Raw genomic sequence first — 19,450 nt, forward strand, 5'->3', positions numbered from 1 at the left:
GTGCTGCTGTGAGCTCAGTTTTTTATTTTACATTTTACATTTTATCTTTTTTTTTTTTTTTTTTTAATTTAGTTTAAGGGGATCCCTGGGTGGCTCAGCGGTTTAGCGCCTGCCTTTGGCCCAGGGTGTGATCCTGAAGTCCCAGGATCGAGTCCCACATTGGGCTCCCTGCATGGAGCCTGCTTCTCCCTCTGCCTCTCTGTCTGTCATAAATAAATTAAACCTTTACCATTTTTAATTTAATTATTTTATTTTATTATTTTATTTTACATGTAAACGACATCACTGAGCTTGTTTTTGAGTTTCCTTCACCTCTAATTGTAATAGGACTCCAGAGAGGGGGGTAGGAGATCCAAGCGGGGACAGTGGTTATTGGAAAGAAACCCGGTGTCATTTGCGGTCGAGCTGGGGGTTTCAGGCCGGAGACTCGGCCCCGGACGCCAGCAGTTGGAGGAACAAACAGCAAAGCACAGCGCGGGAGGGGGTCTCGCCCGCGCAGGGAACTACAGCTCCCGGGCCGCCCCGCGCAGCCGCGACAGACTACAAGTCCCAGGCTGCTCCGCGGCGGCGGGCGGCGAGCGCCATCTTGGTCGGCGGCGCGGATTGAATGAGCCCGCTGCGCCGCGGCCGCCGTCCCGAGCCGCGCGGGCCCCGAGCCGCCGCCGCCGCCGCCGCCGCCGCCGCCCCCTCCGCCGCCGCCGCCATGGCCACGCCGCTGTCCGGCCGCGCGGGCGGGCCCGCCACCCCGCTGTCGCCCACGCGCCTGTCGAGGCTGCAGGAGAAGGAGGAGCTGCGCGAGCTCAATGACCGCCTGGCGCACTACATCGACCGCGTCCGCGCGCTCGAGCTCGAGAACGACCGGCTGCTGCTCAAGATCTCCGAGAGGGAGGAGGTGACCACGCGCGAGGTGGGCGCGCAGCCGGGCTCCGGCCTCGGAGGGGGCGCTCGGCGGGCCCCGCCCACCGGGGTCCCCGGGGCTTGGGGGGGCGCGGGGGGGCTCCGGCCTCGGAGGGGGCGCTCGGCAGGCCCCGCCCTCGGAGGATGCCCCGCGGGTTTCGGGGAACCCCCCCCCGTGAGGTCTGGAGGCCAGGCGGGCCCTGCCCACCGAGGAGACCCTCAGGAGGTCTCGGGGAGAGGGGCCCAGGCGGGGGGTGCGCCCTGGGGCAGGCCCCGCCCACGGAGAAGGCCGCGGGATCTTTGGGGGACCTGTGAGCGAGGGATGCGGGATGCTCTCTGGACCGGGCCCCGCCCACCGAAGGTTTCCCCGGCTTTCTCGGGCGCCTGTAAGCGAGGGGTGCACCCTGGGGCAGGCCCCGCCCGCCGAGGGCCCGGCAGGGGGTTTCATGTACCCGCCCCCCCCCCCAGTGAGGCATACGGTCCTCCGAGGGATCCCCTAAGGGATCTCTGGGCGACTGGGGGAGCTGGGGCAGCCCCGAGCCTTGAGTGCTCGGAGATCTGGGGATCCCCTGGCCGGGATCTCTTAGCTCCCCTAGGAGTGGCGGGGAGCCCCGGGATGCATCCGGATGCTCCGGCGTCCTGGGAGATGTGGTGGGGTTCTCTGGTCTCCGAGGAGCCTGGGAGTTCAGGCTGTGGGAAGGGGCCCTGCGGAGGGTGGAGGGTGGAGGGTCTCGTGGGGGTCCCTGGGGGGCGTCCCATGCGCTGCTCTCCATCCAGCTCTGCGGAGTCCTGTGCTGAATTCCGGGGAGGTGGTTAGGCTGCGGGCTCCATCTCCTACCCGCACCTGGGCTGGGGGGGCGCCGGAGGGGAGGGGGGGGCGTCTGATGCCCCAGGGGAAATTGGAGAGGTCCTCATTTGGGCCCTGGGGCACCCGGTTGGCTGATGGGATGGAGCCTGGTAGGCTCTACAACCTGGAGGGGATGAGGGGATGGGGTGACGTCTGGTTTTGGGGATCCAGCAGGAAGTTTTGGGTTCCAGATGGGTCCCAGGGCTTCACTACAGACGGAGGAGGAAGGGGCTGGGCAAGCCCCACCCCTGGGGGGGCATTCGAGGGGCCGGGTGTCCAGGGGTCCAGGCCGAGTTCTTTCCTTGCTTGGGAACTGTGGCTCCAGCTCAACTCTACACCAGCCCTCACTGGGCCCAGGCCCTCCCCCCCCTACTCAGCCAGACCCCTGCTGGCCCCTTAAAACCCAAATGGGGTTCCTCTGAATCAGGGGTGCGGTGCTCAACGTTGTAGTTCCCCCTGAGGGCCCAGTAGGAGAGCCAGGCCCTGAAGCCAGAATGTGCTTGAGCCTCGGCTGCCCTGTCCTGACTGTGGACTGTGGGACAGACTCGTGGGAGAGCAGCTGGGGGGTCATTTCTGGGAGCCACTTGCCCTTTGTGTGACTTTGGGCAAGTCACTTACACTCTGGGTCTTGGTGCTTCTTCTGTAAAATGGAAACATTGCCCCCTCCTGTGCTACCTGCGAGGCCTTGCCTGTTAGTGTTTATTTTGTAGAAGGAGGACAGGCGCCCAGAGGAGGTATCCCGTGGGTTCTGTTGCCTCTGATAGTTGCCAGGATAGGGAATGGCTCAGAAAGTGGCTTGGGTGATGGAGACGAAGAAGGTTCGTTGGTAGGAGGTGCTGTCTATACTGCTTGCGCTTGGATTCAAATTCAGATGCACCCTGCTTTTAGTCTGTGTGACCTTGGGCGGGTTTTGTTGTTTATAACACGGAGCTAGGAGCTAGACTCGCCCGCCCTGGCCCTCCAGCGAGCGTGGCCGCCTGCCTCGGCCACGCGTGTGTCCTCAGGATGCGGCCTGGTGCCTGCCTGCAGGGAACCCGGGTTGGTTGCTGCGCCGTCCGCATTTCTCGTCTTTCCCTTGGCCTGGTTGTGCCACCTGCAGATGGGGTGATGAGCCTGCTGGGCCCAGTGGAAGTGGGTGCCAGCCTGCACCGCGTGGGTGCTGTACCCAGAGTGCGTGCAAGAGGGCCAGGGGAACCCCATCAGGCCCGTCTGTCTGGGCAGCAGCGTTACTCCTCGGCTGGTCTGGGCTTTCTGGAATCCAGACGAACTCACGGGAACAAAGGCAGTCTTGCTGTGGGTGATAAACCTGCCCCACTGTGACCTCAGGGGCCATGCAGGGGCTCTAGGTGTCACCTGGGGGTGAGGGGTGTGCCCTCAGCTGGAGCTGGGACTTGCAACCAGCTTGTTCCCCTGGAGCTTCCAGCTGCCTGTGGGCCAGGTGATGAGTGTCCCTCTCACCTGGGCAGTGGGGGGAGCTGGTGACTGCTGGTGGGGGGGTGCTGGAGCGGCGAGCCTAGGGTGCCCTCATGGGCTGTTCAGAGGGCTGGACCTGGAAACGGCCTTGGGCTACAGTGGGGTCCAGGCTTGATGGGCTGCGGTGAGGTGGGTGGGCAGAGGCGCAGAGGGCGCTGGGAAGGTGGCTCCAGGAGGAGGGACGTGGGCTGAGCGGTGTGCGCTTTACCTGTACAGCAGCTTCTCACCTGGATGGACGCTGCTCCAGGGGACGTGCGTGATGCCGGGGACATTAATGTTCATTGTGTTCCAGGTGCTCCTGGCATTGAGTGGGTGGGGAAGGGGTGCCGCACATCCCCGCCCCCCGCCAGTGCTCAGGGTGGCCCCACCCCAGAGGATGTTCCAGCCCCAAATGCCATCAGGAGAAGCCACCTCAGGAACCCTTTGAGGATGTCTGTAAAACGTTACAAGCGTACCACACGCTCGCAGTAAAGTCCAGTTGAGGTGCGTGAGGGAAACCTCAAGCTGCCAAGCCCTTGCCCTTCTCACACACACGCTCGCTCTCACGTGCCCACGTACGAGTCCACCCGGGTATCCGAGGATACTTCTCTTGTTCGGGTGGGCAGTGCTGCTGAATACTCGTGTGCTCGTATCGCTGGAGGGTTTCTGGAAGGACTGGGGCCGGGCTGGGCGCAATTGCTGTTTGAGAGAGCTCCTGGGTGCTGGCAGGGAGGGATGGGACCCAGGAGGGGGGGCAGTTCTCCAGGGAGCCTCCCCAGTCGGGTGTTAAGTTTCTCTAGCCTTCGGTTTCTTTTCCCTTACCTGCTCAGGTGTCCTGTTGCTGTGGGGGGGTGGGGTGGGTAGGGGGTTCCCTTGGGTGGACCCAGGGAGCTGGGTGGGCGGAAGTAGCAGCACTGGGGGTGGCCTGTGTTTGGGGGTTGCCCGCAGAGCTGTGGTTCCCAGCCGGGAAGACTTCGTGCCCCAGAGACACAGGAACAGGAACGGGTCACCTCGGGTTATCTGGACTTCCCCCCATGCTACCCCTCCCTGGCCAACACATGCTGACACATTTGTTCACTCTTGGCGCTTGCAGATGCCATAAAAGACCAGACAAAAGGCCCAAGCCACGGGTCTCCCATTGCTGCGCCCGGGCTCCGCAGTGACTGTCACAGGTGCCGGGAGGCCTGCCCCGAGCACACCTGTTAGTGGCCTGAAAGAGGCTGGGAGCTTGTGCTCTGCAAGAATGTTCTGAATTGTCCCAGGGCTGCAGCGGGGTTGGCAAATGTTTTCTGAAGAGGCCAGAGTCAGCATTTTCGGCTCCGCGGCCCGGAGGTGTGGTCACGGCCCCTCAGCCCTGGGGTTACCGTGGGAGGCCACCCGCACCCCGCGCAGGGGGACGTGCAGGGGGAAGGGCCGGGCTGCGCGCCAAGAAAACCTTATTTATACGCTCTGAGATCTGAATTCCTGCAGTTCACCTGTGTCGCCAGATTTCTCCCCCGCCCCCAGCCCCCAGCCCCCAGCCCCCAGCCCCCAGCCACTTAAAGATGTACAGACCTTGGTCCTGGGTTTGCAGGCAGGGACGAACACAGCGGGTGGGATGGAATGTGGCCCGAGGGCCTGGCTCCACCGGCCTAGATAAGCGACAGGGGCCACTGCAAGAACTTAGTGCTTTAAGTGATCTGGACAACTGCGGGTCTTGAACTCCCACCTTGAGATCAAGGGTTGCGCGCTCCCCCGACGGAGCCCGCCGGGCACCCCAGAACGCGGTACTTCAAACAAGACGCTGGAGGTGGCGGCGAGAGTGTGGCCTTGGTGCAGGGTTGGGACGAGGGAATCGGGGGGTGCCAAACATCTCAGTCGTGGAGGCAGGCGATACGGTGTATTTTTGTGTCCTCAACCTTATTTTGAGGCTAGTTTTAGATTTACAGAAAAATGGCGAAAGTATGGGTTTCTGCGTACTCCAACCCGGTTCCCCTAGTAATGCCCCCCCCATCAGCGTTTATCACAGTGATTTTACCAGTACTGACGTCATATCGACGTCATTGGCTAACACCCATACTTCATTTGGGAGTCCTCAGTTTCCCCTCACTTCTCTGTCCCAGGAGCCCTGGGGACCCCACGAGGCGTTCAGATGTCACGTCTCCTTGGGCCTGTTGGGGTAGAGACCACTTCTGAGGCTCCCCTGGTGTGGTTGCCCTGGGCAGTCATGAGGAGCACTGGTCAGGAATTTGTAGGATGTCCTTCTGCTGGGGTCCACCTGGTGTTTCCTTGGTGTCGGGCTGCGGCAGTGGGACAACTAACGTTTTGCTGGAATGTTTAAAAAATTAAAATTATTGGCATGCCCCCTGGCTCAGTCAGTGGAGCATGTGACTCCTGATGTTGGAGTTGTGAGTTCAAGCCCACGTTGGGGGTAGAGTTTACTTAAAAAAAAAAATTAAAATTAGTGCAAAGCTTCCACTGACTGAAGTATGGAGAACTTATTTTTTTTAAGGTTTTATTTATTTATTCATGAGAGAAACAGAGGCAGAGATACAGGCAGAGGGAGAAGCAGGCTCCCTGCGGGGAGCCCGATGCGGGACTCGATCCCAGAACCCCGGGTCACACCCTGAGTCGAAGGCAGATGCTCAACCACTGAGCCCCACAGGTGCCCCCATCGAGAACTTAAATACAGTGTCATGACCGCTTCTCCTGCCCCTCCCCCAAGCCGGCTCAGTACTAGGTCACCTTTATGACTGCTGTGTTGGTTCCTGGTCATCCCGGGACCCCCACCTGATGTGGGGGTGTGTGAGAAAGGACCCCAGTCTGGGGTGGCGGAGGGGATCTTGCCCACCCCCCCGGCTTAGGAGAGTTCTGGAAGGTAGGATGGCAGGACACAGAGCTGGGCGCGTAAACATGGGTGCCCAGCTACCTCTGGAGACAGGAGTGGCCACTTTGTGACCTAAGGTTGATTCCGGAGTCCAGTTCCCAGCGTTGGAAACATCGGGCGTGGCCACAGGTGACCGGCTCTGCGGGAGGGAGGCCCCTGCCGTCGCAGTGGGCGGTGGTGGCCAGGGTGCAGGAGGGAGAACCTTCGTCTCTGCTCCACCAGCATGTGTCATCCTCTTGGAATTGCCCCCAGTGGGCCTGCTCTGCCCTGCAGCGACGGGTCAGGAGAGGCCAGTTTACTGTTCTGTGCCTCCGTTTCCCCATCTGTGAGATCGGGCCCAGGAGCCCGTGTCCCGCCTTACCTATGGGATGAAGTGACTGGGAGCTGCTGGACCGAGGCCCAGGATGCGCAGGCGGGGGCCGGGGGGTCGCGTGTGGAAGGCGGGTCTCAGATGGGCTGTTAGAGCCCCAGCTCTTCTGAGAAGTCCCAGGTCCGGGAAGCTCCTCGGCCCCTGCAGGAGCGATGGTGGTCACCCCACGTGGCAGGTCCTCGGCAGCTCCCCGGCCCCCTCTGCTCAGGGGCCTTTCCCGTGGAAGGAGGGGTCCCAGCCACCGTGCACCCCCAGCGCGACACCCGCTGCGCCCAGAGTGGCCCGGGAGCGCCTGGGCTGGGCCTCCGCCCGCAGCTTTATTGAACTGAATTCCTGTCCCCTGCGGCTCTCGCATCCCGCTGTGCGCATCGGTGGCTTTAGCGTGTTCAGAGGTGTGCAGCCATCGCCTGTCCAGCTCCAGAACATTCCCGTATCCCCCATAGGAGCCTGGCCCCCATCAGCAGTCACCCCCCACCCGGTCCCCAAGAGTCCCCTCCCCGTCCGTGGAGGAGCCCGTCCTGCACGTGTCACACACACGAACTCACACCCTGCGGGGCCTCCTGTGTCTGGTTCCTTCCCTGAGCACCAGGGACTCGGGGCCCATCCCTGGGGCAGTACGTGGGCGCCTCACTCCTGCTCACGGCCTAGGGATGTGCTCGTGCGTGGGGAACAGTGTGTATCTGCTCGTCCGCCGACGGACATTGGGGTCGTTTATACCTTCTGGCTGCTGTGAACTGTGCTGTGAACACGCACATGGGTTCACGTGGATGCGCATGTCGCTTCTCCTGGGCGGTAGGTTCCGGCAGTGGACTCGCTGGGGTGGAGGGGACCTGCCCTGCTGGCTTCCACGGGCCGTGGGATTTCTTTGTGTTGCCGATATTTGTTCCCCTTTGTCTCTTTGACTCTAGCTGCCCTAGTGGGGTTGAGGGCCTCTCCCTGTCCCGGTTTGGTTGCAGGTACCTGTGAATACCTGCGCCCGGCCCTATGCACGGTGGGGGGAGGCTGGGGGCGAAAAGGCACGAGAAGCATGAGCCGTGTGCCCGCTGGTGGGTGGCCGGGGCAGGGGATGAGGGGACATGGCAGGTGGGGCTGGCTGGGCAGGTCCCCGCATCACTGGGAGCTGTGTCCAGCCCGGGGGCCCCTGCTGCTGGTGGGGAAGGGGGTTCTCCCTGAGCTGGGCCTCCTGCTCCCCTCAGGTGAGCGGCATCAAGACGCTGTACGAGTCGGAGCTGGCTGATGCCCGCAGGGTGCTGGATGAGACGGCGCGGGAGCGGGCCCGGCTGCAGATCGAACTGGGGAAACTGAGGGCCGAGCTGGAGGAGGCGAACAAGAGGTAGGTGTGCAGCGGCACTGGCCGCCCGGACGCCGAGGCGTGGTGTGTCCAGGGCAGGCCTCCCCACACCTGGGCACCCTTGCTGCAGGGTCCTGCGGCTGGCTCCGGGGGGTGCGCACCCCTGGAGGGTGCTGTGGCCTGGCTTTCTACGTGCCCCTTCCCACCACCTTTGTCCCCTCCCCCCCCCCACGTAATTCAGCCCCAGGCAGATTTGAAACCTGAGCAGCTGCCCTGAAACAGAGTCTTGGGGAGCTGCTCCTGCTGGACCGCCGCTCCCAGAGAGGAGGCCCCAGGCCACAGGGCCCAGCCTCCCCTCGGCCCTGGATTCGGGAGCCACTGGTGTGCACCCCACCCCTGCCATGTCGGGGCCCCAGGGACCTGGACGTGCTCCCTCAGCCTCCAGGGCTCCTGTCGGGAGGCCCGCCGGGGGAATGGGGTCTGCTTCCCTCCCGTCCAGGAATCCCAGAGCGTGGATCCAGGCCGGGTGGGTGGGAGGCCTTCGGGCCCGGCCTCTTCTCTTCTAAGGCACGTTCCCTCGGGTCTGCTTATGAGTAAAAGGCCCGTGGATGGCGTGGAAACCCGGCGCCACTGGTGGGGATGGTACCTGAACAAAGTGCTTCACAGAGGACACTGTACGGGACAGCACGTGGTCAGATGTGATCAGGGCCGGACTGTCCTTGTCCCTACTCGGGTAAACTGAGGCAGGGGCCAGGCTTGTCCAGGGTCCCTCAGCTTGGCAGTGACCAGGACTGAGTCCTGGTTCGGAGCCCCCACTCACAGTCCTAACTATCAACAGGGTCGCCTTCACATTTGTGGGATTTTTTTTCTCTTCTTACTTATTTTTTTTTAAGATTTTATTTATTTATTCATGAGAGACAGAAAGGCAGAGACACAGACAGAGGGAGAAGCAGGCTCCCTGCAGGGACCCCGATGTGGGACTCGGTCCCAGGACCCCGGGGTCACATCCTGAGCCGATGGCAGACGCTCAACCACTGAGCTGCCCGGGTGTCTCCATTTTATTTTAAATAGAGTTTGAGGGGTGGTAGTTAGGCAGTTTATAGGAAGATGAGTAGAAACAAAGTATCTAAAATCTCTTCTCTAGTTCCCTTCTGGTAAACACCTTACACACCACGCATTAGCAAGTGTGCAATGTCAGAGACAAGGCAGCGCCAGAGCTGACGTTAGGGTTCACTCCCGTTGGGCAGGTATATAAGGAAGCTGTGTCTGCCAGTATAGCGTCACTACCCTGAAAACCCTTGCTCCACCTGTTCCTGTCTCCCTCCAAACTCCCGGCCACCACAGGTCCTTTCACCGCCTCTGCAGCTCCGCCTTTTCCAGAACGTCCTAGACTTGGAACCACATGGTGTGTAGCCGCCTCAGATGGGCTTCTCTCAGGGATGTGCCCCTGGGTTCTTCCGTGGAGAACACAGCAGAAAGTCCAGAGGTAGACCCACACAGTCAAGGCACCCGGTCTTTGGCCAAGGAGCAAAGGCCATCTGCACTGTTAAACAGCCACGTAGACGGTGTATCTCATCAATTATTAGTTTTTTTCTTTTCTTTTTTTTTTTTTTAAAGATTTTGTTTATTCATGAGAGGCACAGAGCGAGACAGAGACACAGGCAGAGGGAGAAGCAGCCTCCTTGTGGGACCCCGATGTGGGACTTGGTCCCGGGACCCCGGGATTATGACCTGAGCCGAAGGTAGACACTTAACTGCTGAGCCACCCAGGTGCCTCAATTTATTAGGTTTCTCTTTTTTTTTTTTTTTTTTTTTTAGGTTTCTTAATTAAAAGATGATTTGTGCTTTTTGGGGAAAATTGAGTGAATTCCAGAGCCTGGGACTCCAGCCACTCTCTAGGATCAGTACAGATTCCAGAACCCTCCAGATGCCTGTGATCCTGTGTTTGGCTCCTTCTCTGGGCTAAGAAGCCCTGTTTTTTTTTTCTGCTTATCAGTCACAGATGCTCTCTGTCAAGAAAGCAGAAAATGCAAAATAGTTTAAAGAAAAAAATAAAAGTGGGGATCCTTGAGTGGCTCAGCAGTTTAGTGCCTGCCTTCAGCTCAGGGCGTGATCCTGGAGTCCCCAGATCAAGGCCCGCGTTGGGCTTTCTGCATGGAGCCTGCTTCTCTCTCTGCCTGGGTCTCTCATGAATAAATAAATAAAATCTTAAAAAAAAAGAAAAGAAAAAAGTAAAAGTCTGCAGCAGGAGCAGCTTTCACCCAAACGGAGCCGTCCTGGCTGGTCTCGTACTTTCTCCCCTGCATGCCCCCACTGCAGGGGGCTTTTGCCACAAGGAGCCTCTTGTAGATGTCCCTCCTTGAGCCATCAAGTGTCCTCTGTGCCAGGATTCTTTCCTGACTGCCGGGATGTTCCATGCCCGGGGCTGCTGGGGCCGTGTTAAGCTGCTCCCATTGTTCTGCGACAGTGTCTGTGGCTGGCAGCTGTGCCCACTGTCGCAAGAGTCACTTTCCTCAGCCTGCAAGCAGATTGGCCTGATGCTGGGCTTGGCGGGTGGCAGGCGGGACAAGAGGAATGGCCAATCCAAGGATTTGTGGCCCCTGCCCCACAAGGCAGGCTTCCTGTCCTCGCTGGGCCTGTGGACGCCTCTTCCGCCCTCCGGCGCTCGGGTGCCTCACTTTCTGTTCTAGGCGCAGGAGCCCTTCCAGAGCCGGGAGATGGGGCTGTTGAGATCTGGTGTTCTTTCCCTAGCCAATTTATCCCATCCTTGTGATGGTAGGAACGTGGGTAGCTGCGTGGAGGGCCTGACAAATCCTCCAGGACTTACTGTTAGACAAATGAGGAATTTGCGTTAACGCCCTCAAGCTCGTAAGACGTGGCCAGTGAGACGTAAGCCAGTGGGAGGCCCCAGTACCCCTGCTTTCTGGACCATTCTGTGTAGCTCTGGAGAATCTGAATATTGGATAAAATTGAGAAATTTTCACATTGAGGCACTAGACTGGCTCAGTTGGAAGAGCACGCGATACTTGATCCTGGGGTGGTGAGTTCGAGCCCCACATTGGGTGTAGAGATTATTTAAATAAACTTAAGAAAAGTAAAGAAGTTTTCCCCATCACCTGATGCCTCTGTTCCTGGCACCCGGGCTTCGTTGCTGATCTCAGACTTCCCAGGCACACCTCGCCCGAGGGCCTCTGCACTTGTGCTTCCTCTGCCCGAATAGTTTTCTCCCGGAAATAACGGATGTGGCTCATTCTTATGCTCCCCTCATTCAGATCTATTTCGGGGGCTACCCCTGGCAGGGCTTGCGCAGCAGTGCAGTTCCCACCTGGTTCATGCTCCTCCCTCCCCTCCCGTCCTGCTTCCCCTGCCTTTCTGTTGCAGACTCGTGTCTGACAGGTGGCATGTTTCACTGTCACCGCCACCCACGAAGACGTTCTGCATCGGGAGAGCAAGGGTGTTCCCAAATGTATCTCTGGCATGAGAGTGGCTTTCCCCACACAGTGGGCTCTTGGTAATGGTTGACAGACAAAGATTTGTTTCCCCAAACTCCGCAAAACCTGCTCTAGGGGCTTAGGGTTCGAAGCCCCCCGTGAGCAGGGGAGGCAGGACTGTGTGGCTTAACTCAGGAATGGGATGGCAGGACCCCGAGACCCTCGTGGAGGCTGATGATAAAATGTTCGAGTGGAGCTCTGTGTTCCCAGGGCTGCTTTTGAGGACGCGGGCAGTTCGGGAGCTGAAGGCACTGGTCTACACCACCCCACCTCATGTGAGCCGATGCCATGGCCCCCGTGGTTCTCGCTCACTGGGTGGATGCTGCTCAGCCCCCATAGTGCCCCCGTGAGAGGTGTGCTGGGAGGAGCTCCTGGGGGCCCCCACTCTTGCTGGGGATGGCTCTGTCACCTTCTTGGGCTTGCATTCAACTCCAGGAAGACTGAGAATTCCATTGAGAGGTGTTGGAGAGCCTCAGGCCCATGCTGGTAATGGCTGGCTGTGAAAAAATCAATTTGCTGTCTTTAATATTGGGGGCATCGTCTACTAGAATATCAGAGGAGCCTGCTTAAAATACGTCAAGGTTGCAAATAAGATTGACTTTTTAAAGGCTGACATTTTAATATGCAACTTTAATAAATTATACATTAATTTCTTTTTTTTTAAGATTTTATTTATTCATGAGAGACACAGAGGGAGGCAGAGACACAGGCAGAGGGAGAAGCAGGCTCCATGCAGGGAGCCCAGTGGGGACTCGATCCCGGGACCCCCAGGGTCATGCCCTGAACCCAAGGCAGACGCTGAACCACTAAAGCCACCCAGGGGTCGCTATACATTAATTTCTTAAAAAGTCATTATCCCATAAATGATACCTCCTGTGTCCCCAAATCACCAAAACCTGACATTCAAGCTCTTTCTTGGAGGTTTTTCGGAGCGCTTGTATTTGTTAGCTGATACAGAGCAGTTTTGAAGAAGGGGCACCTTCTGGGCCGACGGGCCGGGCTCCGTTACCCCAGAGCCAGGGTAGGTTGGCCCCTGCAGCAGCTGCCCCCACCGCCAGAGGCCAGAGGAGCTTGTCCCTGGGCCCCCGACACTGCCTGGGGGGCTCCCGTAGCCCCAGACTTGCCGCCCTTGCTGACCCCGCTCCTGACTTGCAGCTCCAAGAAGAGGGAGGGCGAGCTCACCGTGGCCCAGGGCCGCGTGAAGGATCTGGAGTCCCTCTTTCACCGGAGTGAGGCGGAGCTGGCTGCCGCCCTCAGCGACAAGCGCGTCCTGGAGAGTGACCTGGCAGAGCTGCGCGCCCAGCTGGCCAAGGCAGGTTTAAGGCGGCAGGCGGCCTGTGGGGGGAGCGGCCTGGGCTGGGTGTCCAGCCCCCCGACACCCCCTGCTGGAGTGCGTGTCCGAGGGGATCCCTGGGCCCCCAGAAGCCACACGGTGCGGCAGACGAGGGTCGTCACCTCGCTTGCTGGCCTGTGTCTCCCAGGCGGAGGATGGTCATGCCGTGGCCAAAAAGCAGCTGGAGAAGGAGACGCTGATGCGCGTGGATCTGGAGAACCGCTGCCAGAGCCTGCAGGAGGAGCTCGACTTCCGGAAGAACGTCTTTGAGGAGGTGAGTCTGGGCCAGGGGGCCTTCCCTGTGTGGGCACATCGGTGTCCTCCCGTCTTTGAGGAGGTGAGTCTGGGCCAGGGGGCCTTCCCTGTGTGGGCACATCGGTGTCCTCCCACTTTCTGGGAGGCGGGGTGCGTTTCCTCCCGAGGTCCCTCGCCTCTCCCAGCCTCCGGGGACACTGGCTCGTCGCTGCATCCCTCCACCCGGGCTGCCTTCACGTAGCCTCTCCTCGGTCTCTGCTCTTCGTGTCTTAAGAGGACGCGAAGAGGGCCCTGTCATTGGGTTAGGGCCCACCCAGGTCATCCAGGACGATCTGATTGTGAGACTCTTATTAATCTCATCTGCAAAGTCCCCTTTTCCAAATAAGGTCACACCCCCACGTTCCGGGGATTAGGACATGGACATGTTTGGGGGCACCCCCCCCCCCCCGAACCCAGGGCAGACCCTCTCTGTGAAAGGCCAGGGGAGGGCACACTGCTGCCTTTGCTTCTTGGGTCCACCCCCCCACCCCTCCGCCTCTTAATCCCTGGGCCCGGGCCCTTGGGTATGGCATTCCTGAGTGACGTTCCTGGCAGAGCGAGGGGTTCTGTGTCTTCTGGAAGGGGACGTGGCTTGGCGGCCCCCTAGCTCATCATGACAGAGCCCATTGTCCTGTCATGGTCCTGAATGGAACCTCAGGCCAGCTGGTGCATGCACTCAGTGCCCCTGGGGAGCTGCTGCCAGGAAGGATGCCCGTACGACTGAGGAGTGGCTTCCAGCTGCAGCCAGGCCCAGTGAGAGCCAGGCCAGGGCTGCCAGGGGAGGTGGGGAGAGCCCGGGAGGGAAGCCCTGAAGGCATCTGCCGGAGAACTGGGGCCTCGGAGGGGATCTGGAAGGGGCGGAGGAAGAGAGCTATGCGGGGACCTGTGAGGGGAGCCTGCAGGGGCTCCTGGAGGGGCTGGCAGCTGGGAGCTCTTGGCGGGGAGCCACGCAGGGGGCGCTGCGCGGGGGGGTGTGCTGCTCTGGCTTCCATGAGCTTCATGGCCTCTCTGTAAACAGGATTGGCTTCCTTGAGAAACAGTCCTATTGTTCTTGCAAACTGATGGCACAGTGTGGTAAGTGCCTGCTTTCTGTGCTGGAGTGAGTTTCTTGGAGGAGGGAGCCCCCTTCCCTTGGAGCCCGGGGCTGGTGAACAGTGCCCTCTGGGTGCACCTGACCCTACCAAGTCTAGGGCCCGAGCCGTTGGTTTATTTATTGTAGCTATGGCGACCCGCAGGCTTGGTCCTGAGGGCCGGGTCTCTGTCTTGGATCCCAGGTACCTGAGATGGGCTTGGTAGGAATTCCTTTTTCTTCTTTTTCTTTCTTTCTTTTTTTTTTTTTTTTTATTAAAGATTTTATTTATTCATGGAAGATGCAGAATGAGAGAGGGAGGCAGAGACACAGGCAGAGGGAGAAGCGGGCTCCATGCAGGGAACCTGACATGGGCCTCCATCCAGGGTCTCCAGGATCACATCCTGGGCTGAAGGCGGTGCTAAACTGCTGAGCCACCGGGGCTGCCCTCTTTTTCTTTTTTTAAGATTTTATTTATTTGAGAGAAGGTGCATGTGGGTGGGGCAGGTTGAAGATCTGAAGCAGACTCCCCACTGAGCACAAAGCCCCAGCTCAGGGCTTGATCCTATGACACTGAGATCGTGACCTGAGCCGAAACCAAGAGCCACCCATTGGATGCCCAACTGAATGAGCCACCTGGGTGCCCCTCATCAGGAATTCTTTTAACAACAGCTTTATTAAAATATGCCTACACATAAAACTTTTGAAGTGTACAATGTGGTTGATCTTGGTACATTCAGAGTTGTGCAGCCTTCATCTCTAACTCTAGAATATTCCGTCAACCTAAAAGGACACCATGCCCATCAGCTGTAACTTCCCACCCACACCCAAGTCCCCTTCCCGTCCTTGGACGAGCCCGTCCTGCACGTGTCCTACACGTGGACTCACACACTGTGTGGCCTCCTGTGTCTGGGTCCCTCCCTGAGCGTCTTGGGCTCAGGGTCTGTTCCCCGGGTGGCACATGTGGGCGCCTCATTCCTTTTCGTGGCTGAGTAGCGTTCCTGTGCATGGGGGATACCTTGTATTTACCTGCTTGTCAGCTGGGGGACATCTGGGCCGTGTCTACTCTGGTGACTCTGACTCCTGCGGCCGTGAACTGTGTGAACAAGAACCGGGAAGGTTCCCCAGCGGTTCATTGTTTGCATAGTTTTGAGCCCTGGCCTGGGCGTGGCACTTGGGTTGACGACACTGGTGACCAGGAGGCAGGTGAGTGGCAGGGCCGGGGCCCCACTGCAGTGCAGTGATGACCTTGCTGCGCCCCAGGAGGTGCGGGAGACCCGGCGGCGGCACGAGCGGCGTCTGGTGGAGGTGGACAGCAGCCGGCAGCAGGAGTACGACTTCAGGATGGCTCAGGCGCTGGAGGAGCTGCGCAGCCAGCATGACGAGCAAGTGCGGCTGTACAAGCTGGAGCTGGAGCAGACCTACCAGGCCAAGGTGCTGGCCGGGGCCGGAGGGTGCGCGGCGAGGCTCCCTGGCCGCCGCCAGCCCCTCACCGGCCTGCCCGTGTCCCTCTAGCTGGACAGCGCCAAGCTGAGCTCTGACCAGAACGACAAGGCCGCCAGCGCTGCCCGGGAGGAGCTGAAGGAAGCCCGCATGCGGCTGGAGTCCCTCAGCTACCAGCTCTCCGGCCTCCAGAAGCAGGTGACTCCCGAGGGCCATGGTCCCGGGCCCGCCCCCGCAGTGGGACCCTCCTTCAGGCGACTTGGCTGTAGACGAGCCACGAACCTCATGCTCGGGGGTCCTTCTGTCCCCCGCCCACCCCAGGGCCGCTTTCCTGCTGTGGGCGCCCGCCGGCTCAGGCAGGAGTGGGGAGAGGCCGCAGCCGGGTGGGCATCTCTGCATGAGCCGCAGAGGCAGGCCTGACCTGGCCCCGGGTCCCCTGCCACCTGCCAGGCCAGCGCAGCAGAGGACCGGATTCGTGAGCTGGAGGAGACCATGGCCGGGGAGCGGGACAAGTTCCGCAAGATGCTGGACGCCAAGGAGCAGGAGATGACAGAGATGCGGGACGTGATGCAGCAGCAGCTGGCCGAGTACCAGGAGCTGCTCGACGTCAAGCTGGCCCTAGACATGGAGATCAGCGCCTACCGCAAGCTGCTGGAGGGCGAGGAGGAGAGGTGGGGCTGGGGGCGTGGGGGGCAGGGGCGGGGAAGGGGGGCCCCCGGGGTTCCGCCGCTCAGGAGCTCCGGTCTCCCCTTCCCCTCTGTCGCGCAGGCTGAAGCTGACCCCCAGCCCGTCGTCACGGATCACTGTATCGCGGGCCACGTCGAGCAGCAGCAGCAGCAGCGTGTCCACGGCCGGCCGCTCGGGCCGCAGCAAGCGGAAGCGGCTGGAGGCGGAGGAGTCGCCGGGCCCCGGCTCGAGCGGCATCGGCTCCGGCAGCAGCAGCAGCAGCACCACCAGCTTCCACCTGGCGCAGCAGGCCTCGGCCTCGGGCGGCGTCAGCATCGAGGAGATCGACCTGGAGGGCAGGTTCGTGCAGCTGAAGAACAGCTCGGACAAGGTGAGCGGCCTCCGTCCCCGCGGGCTCGGGCGGGGCCTCCTCCCCGAGCTGTGTGTGAGGCCGGGTGTCCCCTGTGCCAGGACCAGTCTCTGGGCAACTGGAGGATCAAGAGGCAGGTCCTGGAAGGGGAGGAGATCGCCTACAAGTTCACGCCCAAGTACGTGCTGCGTGCCGGCCAGACTGTCACGGTAGGTGGCCGTGGAAGGGCGGGCTGCTGGGACGGTGGGGACAGTGGGGCCACTCGTGGAGGGGGAAGCGGCAGTCTTCACTGCCCAGGGGACTACTGGGAAGGGTAGCTGGCATGGGGCTGGGCCGGGGGCAGGCATGGAGTGATTTGGCTCTGGGAACATCCGCCTCTTGTCACGGGTCACCTGTGCCAGCGTCATGCCACTGGAGCCCTTTGCAGCGCCCTGGGACGTGTCAGCATTCATGGTGCGGGGGGCCAGGCTGTGTGGGCTGGCGGGCACTGCACAGGGATAGAAGACTCACAGGAGTGGCGCCCTGGGGCCGCGGGGCACAGCTCGGCCTGTGTCTACTGATGGGAGAGCCCGTGGCCACCGTGGAGCTGGGGGTTGTCGGTCCCCTGACATGTCATCCTTCGGCCGGACCCAGGGATGGCGATAGGGAGCTGGCTGCTGGAATGTGGTACTGGGGACCGAGCCAGTATTGACGGGGAGGCCCCCCTGTGTCCCCAGGTGTGGGCAGCTGGCGCGGGAGTGGCCCACAGCCCCCCCTCGACGCTCGTGTGGAAGACCCAGAACAGCTGGGGCACTGGCGAGAGCTTCCGGACTGTCCTGATCAACGCTGATGGGGAGGTGGGTGCCGAGGCCTGCCAGGGTCCCTCCTAGAGGCACCCCCCCCCCCCCACGTCCAACCCTTACTGCACCACTGGGCGCACAGGGGCCCGGGGGCGGAGCTTTGGCTCGTGGGGCCCGTGGGTGCAGCCCTGGGTCTGGTACGTGGCTCTGCAGCGTCCGGAGTTTGGCCGGAACATCCTGACCTGAGCGCCGGCACGACGGGCTGGTGTCCGTCCCCCAGGGGTCAAGCATTTGTGGCTCAAATCTTGCACAGGAAGTGGCCATGAGAACCGTGAAGCAGTCCTCGGTGGTGCGGGAGACCGAGAACGGGGAGGAGGGAGAAGAGGAGACAGCGGAGTTTGGCGAGGAGGATCTTTTCCATCAGCAGGTAAAGGCCCCAAGGTGGCAGCCGGGGATGTGCGCTGGAACACGCATGCTCACGCGGGCAGGTGCACACGCACACCTGGCCGGGTCCGGGCCTGGATGCCCTGCAGCTCGCCGCCGGGGTGGGCTGTGGGAGCAGTGCCTTGCATCTGGGTTCTTGCCCGCTGTGTGGACCTCGGGTTCTGGCCCGGGGCCCCCAGGAGCACCTCCAGGCAGCAGTGTAGCCCTGAGGGTCCTCCGCGAACGGGCCCTGACGCCGCTGCTCCCCCAGCCCGAGAGACCGGGGCTTAAGAAATGGTTTTTTGGGGAAGGGCTCCTGAGGTCCTGGGGCCGAGCTGCAGCAGCTCTACGAGGTAAGGCTGGTGTCTGACCTTTAGTTGTGACGTGCTGTGTAGCTCCCAGCAGAAGCAAGGGGATGTGGAAGGTTCTGGAACAGGGATAGGTGAGGCTGAAGCTGCTGGCCGTCCGCTTGCTGGGAGCTGCTGTCCTGGGGTGGGCAGGCCATGGTCCGGCCTCTCCCCGGCAGGGTGGCGGGCCGCCAGCTACCTGCCTGGCCAGGTGGGCACGCATCGGCCTCTCAGGCTGCCGGCCTTTCTTTCCAGGGGGACCCCAGGACCACCTCGCGAGGCTGCCGCGTGATGTGAACGGAACTCGCCTCATGGCTCGTCTTTCTTCACTCAGAGCCACTGAAAACTATTTTTATATCATTGGCTGTCTTTAGTCCTTGATACGTTTCTAGAGAATTTGTAGGCATACTGCCGGAACACGGGGCGGCTTGGGATCTTTCCTCCGCCTTCCTCGGACCCTCCCTTCCTCGCCACTGGCCAGACATTTTTTTTGGTGCCCCATTTCACTATTTGGTTGAATTCAAGGCCAAGGAACCGGACGGCTCGCGGGGGTTGGGCGTGCAGGCTGGAGGGCCCGGCCGGGCTGGGGGCTCCTCCGGGTCCCCACTGCCTCCACCACAGACGCGCGGGGCCCCCTCTGGGAGCTACCCTGGGGCCCTTGAGTGGACGGAGGGCAGGACTTGGTAGCAGTTGAATTGTCTGTCAAGCTCGTTCAAAACCAAATCCAGAGTCCAGGTTCTGAGCTGGTGGAGGCAGGCCCATCCGCTGTGGAACTCTGGTGGCCCGGCCGCAGGCGCGGGGGCTTGGGGTGCAGGTCATGGCTGCCGGCCTGGGCTCCGGGGTGACTCCTGGTTTGGTGGTGCACGGCTGCTGGCCGGGGCTCGGCACCCGTACTGGGGCGCCCTGCAGTGTGCCCCTTTCCCTTCCTGGCTGGCTGGCCCTTGGGTTTCTGGAGCTTTCTGTAGTCAAGTTCTTCAGCTTGCAGGACCAGCAGAGGGGGGGGAAGCAATGGGAACGGGGACAGCTCTGTTTTGAGGCTTGTCACCAGGTAAAGGGCAAGGGCACAGGTGGAGGGGGAAGTGGGATCACCTTGGGAGCAGGTGCCCTGGGTTTCGGCGCCACTGCCCGCGGCTGGGAGCCGGTCCGCCCTGGTGCGGGGTGCGGGGAGCGACAGCGACGGCAGGGGAGGCGCCCGTGGCCGGCGCCCGGTGTGGGCCTCTGCCCTGTGCTGGGTCTGAGCTCCGACCCCCCGCCCCGCTCCTGTCCGCAGCCTCCCCCTGAAGGGACGTTGCTGTGGCTGTGGCGGTGCCCCCGGTGGCCCCGGACCTGTCCACCCCGCCGCCGCGTCCGCTCACCGTTTACACCCTCCACATAGATACACAGAAGTTATTTTTTTAATGGATATTTATTTTTCTACATTGGTCAGTACCCAGACTGCGGCCCCGGCCCCACTGCAGGGCTGTGCGGGCGGCGCTGGGACCGCCCCGGGGGAGGGGCGCTGCCCCGTGGGTC

General features: G+C 61.1%; 1 protein-coding gene across 5 annotated transcripts; it reads left to right on the forward strand.

The window, feature by feature from the left end:
- Window positions 1-568: 568 nt before the first annotated feature.
- LMNB2 (lamin B2) lies at window positions 569-18,303 on the forward strand. Of its 5 annotated transcripts, none has more exons than XM_049098367.1 (12): window positions 569-907; window positions 7,629-7,765; window positions 12,370-12,526; window positions 12,696-12,884; window positions 15,174-15,344; window positions 15,426-15,551; window positions 15,804-16,024; window positions 16,122-16,410; window positions 16,491-16,598; window positions 17,106-17,225; window positions 17,482-17,595; window positions 18,173-18,303. In XM_049098367.1, exons 1-12 carry the CDS (start codon window positions 608-610, stop codon window positions 18,233-18,235), a joined length of 1,995 nt encoding a protein of 664 aa, XP_048954324.1. In that variant the 5' UTR covers window positions 569-607; the 3' UTR covers window positions 18,236-18,303. The 5 variants fall into 5 exon arrangements, with proteins under 5 accessions (XP_048954324.1, XP_025312621.3, XP_048954325.1 ...); XM_025456836.3 differs by having other exon boundaries at window positions 570-907; window positions 18,194-18,303; XM_049098368.1 differs by having other exon boundaries at window positions 571-907; window positions 12,696-12,821.
- Window positions 18,304-19,450: the final 1,147 nt, after the last annotated feature.

This window comes from Canis lupus, chromosome 20 (assembly GCF_003254725.2).
Source record: "Canis lupus dingo isolate Sandy chromosome 20, ASM325472v2, whole genome shotgun sequence".
NCBI classification, from domain to species: domain Eukaryota; kingdom Metazoa; phylum Chordata; class Mammalia; order Carnivora; family Canidae; genus Canis; species Canis lupus.